The 7653-nt window shown below is 38.2% G+C and overlaps 1 protein-coding gene across 1 annotated transcript; it reads left to right on the top strand.

The window, feature by feature from the left end:
* Positions 1 to 1253: 1253 nt before the first annotated feature.
* Positions 1254 to 2955, top strand: LOC107856140 (protein NRT1/ PTR FAMILY 1.2-like; the record flags this gene model as incomplete). The annotated part of the gene is given in 3 exon segments (XM_047404575.1): positions 1254 to 1807; positions 2018 to 2643; positions 2646 to 2955. Coding segments are annotated over 3 exon segments (1449 nt in total), but the record flags the coding sequence as incomplete, so codon positions are not given.
* Between the last annotated feature and the right edge of the window lie 4698 nt (positions 2956 to 7653).

Below are 7653 nucleotides of genomic sequence, written 5' to 3'. Positions count from 1 at the left end.
TGTCGGGTCGGCGCCGGAGAGTGACGACCGGGGGTCCAGTCGGGTCGGCGCCGGGGAGCTTTTGTTTTGATTTTTGGTGTTTTAGTATCGTGCCATCTTGAAAGATTCAACATTTAGGAATCGTCTGGTACGAGAAATAAGGGACAATAATGGTTGCAAATTTGCGTGAGACGACACGATGCATGTGTCTACTTCAATTTTATACAAGTTTAAATGCCTACTTGCACCCAAAGTTGGAGGACATATAAGCCAGTTGAAGCCAAGTTAAAAGACACATTTATGTATTCTGCCTATATGATGGGATATCTCAGTCCATGAAATAACTTTGTTTATCCTATTCCCATACCAAAGAACCCCTTAAGTTATTACTATTGAAGCTTCTGCACTTCTGAAACTATTAATTCAAGATATAATATTTGTTGAAATTCTTGCTAGAATTAACCTTCTTAGATGAAAAAAATGGATTGATATCTTATAGAGATATTTGGAGTGAATCCCTACTTTAATCAGACTCTGAGTCAATGTCAAATATTACGAAAATTAGTTATAAGCGATACAACTAGCATTTGGCCATCTATTTTGGGGATAGATATTAAAATTTATCTTCAAAATTACAAAAATCACTTCACGAACTCAAATTTTCAAGTTTCAATTGCAAAATCTATTGTCAAACGAGAGTGATCTCTTAAGTACAGGTAGAATCGTAGAACCGTCTTGCACAAGTGAAAAAGTCGGAAAATACATTTTGTTTCCCCTTAGATTCCAGTCTAGGACTTGCTAAAGGCACAAACTATCAGTTCTATATTTAGGTAGGATGTTTGCCTCTAGAAATTCTTTTCTGCCGATTTATTATGTCACTTTGGTTAACTATTACACGACCATGTCCGGTTTTCGAAAGTCCATCAGCTATTTTTACATGAGGACTTGACATCTAGTTCAATTGACACTTCTAAATATTTCTGTTATTTCCTGCTATATTGATCAAATTTTATCTTTGTTGGAGAAACAACTATCTCTAAGTCCTACTTCTTCTTTGCTAACCTCATTATGCCAAGACTGTATGTAATCTCTCAGTCAGCGTCCAATATAATGTAATTTGTTTCTAACTTCATTTCTTGTGCATTTTATCCTTATGTATCTGCTTCGAGAAACCCAGTTATCTTGATACTTGACTAATAGGCAATAGCATCTGGTTAGTTTTCATCTAGTATTAGATTTATATAGCTAGAGAGTTTAACTTTCTTCTTCAACAGGGAATGATTATTCTTTGGCTCACTGCCATTATTCCACAACTCAAGTTTTCACCCTGCTCTCAGTTCCAACATGTTTGTGATGGAACAACAGCGGTTCAACATCTTGTTCTATTTTCATCTTTTGGATTTATCTCCCTTGGAGCTGGTTTTATTAGATCTTGTTCTATACTATTTGGTGCCGATCAATTGGAAGAAAAAGAGAATCCCGAGAACCAGAAGCTTATTGAAAGCTATTTCAACTGCTACTATGCTAGCGTAGGGATATCAATTGTTCTTGCAGTTACTGTTGTCACTTATATTCAAGATCGTTATGGTTGGCAAGTCTGCTTTGGTGTACCCGTAATCCTCATGTTTATTTCTGTCTTGATGTTCCTGATCGGTTCTCCCTTTTATGTCAAAGTGAAAGCTAAAGAAAGCCTGTTCATAGGATTGCTTCAAGCAGTTGTAGCAGCTTTTAGGAAAAGAAATAGCAGTCTTCCATTGACCGATTCATGTGATGACTGCTATTATCGGCCATGTGAATCAGAGCTCTTGGCACCATCAAATGACTTCAGGTCCGTGCCTCCATCTGTTCCTCAATGGCATTGCCATTATCAATATTCCTCCAAATTATCATTCACTTTTTGTGAAACAACCAAATATGAGTAAAAGACTGATCTTTTAATCACAACTGTAGCTATATTTTTTTGTCACAACTCTTTCACCTTTTCCTGTGCTAAATGATATTGCAGTTCACTGGCTTAACATTTCATTGTATGTTATAGGAGTTTAAATAGAGCTTGCATGATTCAAGATCCTCAAAGAGATCTGAATCCTGATGGATCAGCTTCAAATCCGTGGAGTCTCTGCAGTGTGGAACACGCAGAATCATTGAAGGCTCTTATCCGAGTACTTCCAATGTGGTCTACTGGTTTTATGATCTTTGTGACTGCCCGTCAATTCTCATTTTCCGTACTTCAAACAAAGACCATGGATAGACATATCTTCCCTCAGTTCGAAGTACCTGCAGCATCATTCAGTGTATTCATGATGATTGCTTTTACAATCTGGATTAACATTTATGATAGTGTTTTAGTCTCTTTGCTATCAAAATATACTGGATGGCCAGGAGGGCCAAGTCCTGTCATCCGAATGGGGACTGGCTTAATATTCTCCTGTATGTCTATGGTATTTTCAGCAATAACAGAAAGTGTAAGACGACAAAGGGCAATAGAGGAAGGGCATGAGGAGGACCCAAGTGCTATAGTGAACATGTCTGCTATGTGGCTCGTGCCACAGTATGCATTACTCGGAGTGGCTGAGGCTGCCCATGGCGTCGGACAGATTGAGTTCTTCTACTCTCTATTTCCCAAAAGCATGTCCAGCATCGCGTCAGCTATGTACACTATTGGGCTGCTGCATCGAGTTTGACTGTGAGTATTCTGGTGAGTGGTGTGGATTGGCTTTCATCAACCGGACGTAAAACGAGCTGGCTTGCCACCAACATAAATAGGGGTCACGTAGATTACTATTTCTGGCTACTTACTTTTTTGAGTTTGCTCAACTTCCTATATTTTCTGGTCGTCTGCCGGTTTTATGAACCTGGCAATGGTCAGATCAGTAGGTTATCTCACGAGGTAGAAGGGAAAGAATGTGACTTTATGCTTTTACCTGAATCTTGATGATTTGTTGTACTGCGTTCTTGAATAATACACTACTAAGTTAGCCAATAAAATGTATTAATATGTTTAGACCTCTGAATTTCTTAATGTACAAGCAAATATGGAGGCTTGAGGAAATGATATATTGGTACAGTTTGTGGAAATAGCCTACAGGGAGTTTTTCAGAGTATTCTAATGAATCTATATTCTAATACATTAACGCACCCTTTAACTTGAACTTTAACATTTATACTCTCCAATTTTGGGTGTGCACAAGTAGACACTTAAACTTATATAAAGTAGAACAAATCACACGTCCTACGGGACATAATGTGCGTCCCCCATGGCATAATACAAATCAGTTAGAGTATATCTCATGCGAATTGCCATGTAGAACGCGCATGTCCATTCTTTTTTTTAAAAAAAAAAAATTAAAACTGGGCAGGAGCCCATTCATTAAAAACTAAATGTATGGGGTACAAAACCAAGCCCAGAAAGGCCGGGCCCATGAACAATTGAATCCAGCAAAAACAAAAATATTACTCTAGCTATTAGGAAAGTAACCAGAAGCTTCCAGCTCCCACGGAATCTGTCCAAAATGAATTCCAAAAATCATTGAACAATTCTCAAAAAGAAATGTTTCTCATTTGTATGTGCATTCAACTCTTAAACTAACATCTGTGCTTCAACTTAAAGCTCGATCTACCACCATAGCTTAACTCATAAAGCGACTTTGGAAGAGCCAAATTCGAGGATGAAAGACAAATCATGTACTTTTATCAGCTCTTCATTCAAGTTAAGTCCTCTCTTTTATCTTAAAATGAATTTTACCCCCCTTTTGAACTGAATGATGGATTGAATCTAGCAAGAGATTGATACCACCATCTATTTTAATAAGAGAAATAAAAACCATTTTTTGAGAAATTATTTGTAACTCACTGTGTGGTAACTTGCTGCAGATTACCAGTAGAACTAGTATTGTTGACATACCTGAAAGCTTAAAGAGTATCTACGTCTTGATTTCGTACCTTTGAACATCCCAAGCTCTTACCAGGTGCGGATACTCCATCATATGAATTTCCTTCGAACGTAGTTACATATCTTGCACTTTCTTCTGCTATCAAAATGCTAGTTATACTTATGGTATGAAATCTGGTCCAAGTTTAATAAATTATGTGTAGAAACCATCTGTCAATTATGGTCCCCGGACTGTTTGGTGCTCCTCGCTTATCCCAATATAGTATTCTTTTTTCTTCACTGGGCTTTCCGATAGTAACATGTTCCTATAAAATTAACGCCTATGCTTTTAACTGCTAGTAACTTGCCTTCTTATTTGTGGAATGCCTTGTTTGTCTAATTGCCATATACTTTTTCCATTGCTTGATACGTATTGAAAATGTTCAATTAAAAAATCATCTGCAAAAGAAAAACAAGATTAGTGAAAAAATCAGCAAGAGCATTTCCTTCCCGAAGGGAACGTTGTACTCTTGCTGGCATTGTTCTCCTTAATCTGTTATGCCATTTACTTCCATCACCAAACTCCGGGGTGGGTGGGTGGGGGGTGGGGGCTTCCATCTATTCTCCAAAATCTGTACCATAGCCATAGAATCTGACTCTATAATTATGGGACTGATGTTGTGATCTTTACGGTATTCCAAGCATTCCCTGATAGCTCTAGTTTCTGCTACCATGTTGGTTGTATCATGAATTCTGATTCCTTTTTCTACTACAAACTGCCCAGATGAATCTCTAATGTAAAATGCTGCAGAACTAGGGCCTGGATTGCCTCTAGAAACTCCATCAATAATACATTTGAACCATTGCTCAGGAGGGGGTATCCATCTCACAATTCTATAGCTATATGAAGGTCTGAATCCTTCCAAGGCAGAAACCTCTCTGGCCAGTGGTCATAGTCCCACCTCCTTTTAAATTTACAAATTATACACTTCTTTAATAACCCATTTATTTCTCTAAACACCTTACCAGTAGTGAAAACTCCTCCATTTAACACTGTATTTCTCCTTTTCCAAATAACCCAAAGGATTATCATAGGAACCACATGTAAAACTGTTTCAATCTTGAATTTCCTTGACTGTTCCACCATATTCTTATGTTGGGTTTCAAAGAGTGGCATTGATTAATACTAGCTGCCCTAGAATAGTGCTGCCATACTAATCTTGCCACCTCTCCACTCTCCACTCATAAAAAGATGTTCAATTGTCTCTCTTTCAAGGTTTGAACAACACCTATAATTAGCTGATTGATTAGGATTCCAGATATTAATCAAACGAGTACGTTACCGTTCTTTTACCTTTATGTTTATGCTTTGTTAGACCCCGGAGCTTCGCTCTCCTTTGTAAACCCTATATAGTAGTCAATTTTGGTATCAGTCCCGAATCTTTAGCAGAACCCTTCTCAGTGTCTACTCTAGTAGGTGTCTCTATTGTAGCCAAGCAGGTATACAGGAACTGTCCGGTCATAATATCCCAGAAAGTCACCTTAGTTGACCTTGTGGAGTTAGAGATGACTACTTTTGATGTCATTCTCGGTATGGGTTGACTTCACTCATGTTATGCCTCAGTTGATTGCAGAAATAGAGTCATTCAATTTTAGTTTCCTAATGAACCAGTTATTGAATAGAGGGGTAGTATTTCAGTTCTTAGGGGGCAAACTGTGTCATATCTTAAGGCAAGAAAAATGATATCTAAGGGGTGCACGTACCATCTTGTTCGAGTCAAAGACTCTAATTCTAAGAATTAAGTCTCGAGACAGTTTTAGTTGTAAGGGAATTTCCAAATGTGTTCCCTGAAGATTTTCCTAGAGTTTCACCCAAAAGGAAAATTGACTTCGGAATAGATATCCTTCCAGATACCCAACCTATCTCAATTCCGCCCTACATAATGGCTCTGCCCGAGCTAAAAGAGTTAAAAAAATAGTTGAAAGATCTCTTAGATAAGGGATTCATCAGGCCCAGTGTTTCCCTATGGGGTGCTCCAGTTCGTTTCGTGCGTAAGAAAGACGTTTCTAGAATATGCATCAACTACCGTCAGTTGAACAAAGTCACAATCAAGAGTAAGTAGACACTTTCCAGGATTGATGACTTGTTCGACTAACTTCAGGGTGCCAGTTATTTCTCTAAGATAGACCTCAGATCCAGCTATCATCATGAGAATGTGACATTTCAAAAATAGCTTTCCAAACTCGATATGGTCACATTGAATTTCTAGTTGTCTTTTGGACTAAGGAATGCCCCAACAACTTTCATGGACTTGATTAATAGAGTGTTCAAGAAGTACTTGGATATGTTCGTCATTGTCTTTATTGATGATATTCTTGTCTACTCCCGTTGTGAAAATGATCATGCAGACCATTTCAGAATTGTTTGCAGACTCTTAAAGCCCTTCGGTTATTCACCAAATTTAGTAAGTGTGAGGGATAAGATCAGTAACTTTTTGTGGTAGTATTATTTTCGGTGATGAATTAGAGTTGACCCTCAAAAGACCGAAGTAGTGAGAAATTGGCCCAGACCTATCTTTCCATTAGATATCAGGAGTTTCTTGGGTATGACTGGTTATTATAGATGGTTTATTGAAGGGTTTTCGTCTATTGTGTCCCTTATGTCTCGATTGACTTAGAAGAAAGTCAAATTTCAGTGGTCAGATTTTTGTGAAAAGAGTTTTCTGGAGTTGAAGACTCGACTCACCCCAGCCCCAGTCTTGACTTTGCCAGATGGTTCAGAGGGATTTGTTGTTTACTGTGATGCTTCCAGAGTTAGCCTTGGTTGTGTGTTGATGCAGAGAGGTAAGGTCAAAGCCTATGCCTCTAGACTGCTTAAACCCCATGAAAAGAATTACCCTACCCATGATCTTGAGTTAACAGTTGTTGGTTTGCCTTGAAAATTTGGAGGCACTATTTGTATGGTGTTCATTGTATTCAGGGATCAAATTTTTTTGCAGTATGTGTTTTTACAGAAAGATTTGAATCTTCATCAGAGAACGGGGTTAAAGTTGTTGAAAAATTATGATATGAGTGTGTTGTATCATCCGGGCAAGGTCAATGTAGTGGCAAACACCCTTAGTAGATTATCTATGGGTAGTGTTGCTCATGTTGAGAATGATAAGAAAAGGTTAGCTCAGGAGGTTCATCAGCTTGCTAGATTAGGTGTTAGGTTGGTTGATTCAGCTAAGGTCAGTGTATGGGTTTAGAATAGTTCAGAATCTTCTTTGGTTGCCGAAGTGAAGGAGAAACAAGATAGGGATTCTAGTTTGGTTAAGTTGAAGGAATCAGTTAGAGATTAGAAGGTAAAGGTTTCCTCCCAAAGGGGAGATGGTGTGTTGCGATGTCAGGGTAGACTGTGTGTGCTGTGTGTTGATGGTTTGAGACAATAGATTTTAGCAGAAGCGCATGGTGCGCATTATCCTTTTAACCCAGGAGCCACTAAGATGTACCATGATTTGCGAGAAATCTATTGATGGAGTGGTATGAAGAAGGATATTGCAGAGTTTGTAGCTAAGTGTTCTAAATGTTAGCAAGTTAAAGTTAAACACCAAAGGCCTAGTAGTACAATGCAGGAGTTCATTATTTTACAATATCTTGTCAGTAGTCCGTCTGAAATAAATTCTTTTTTAATTGCTCTTGCGGTAGATTGTTTTTTTGGGTTAAGTAATGTCATTATCCATTGTCTGACATCTTCCATATTTGCTTGTCGTAGCTCTTTTGAATTAGAGTAAATCATTTGATGATCTCTCGAATAATAGCTC

This window comes from Capsicum annuum, unplaced genomic scaffold (assembly GCF_002878395.1).
Source record: "Capsicum annuum cultivar UCD-10X-F1 unplaced genomic scaffold, UCD10Xv1.1 ctg6350, whole genome shotgun sequence".
Taxonomy (NCBI): Eukaryota; Viridiplantae; Streptophyta; class Magnoliopsida; order Solanales; family Solanaceae; genus Capsicum; species Capsicum annuum.
The sequence above is the reverse complement of the archived record's forward strand: the minus strand, read 5'-3'. Positions and strand labels throughout refer to the sequence as shown.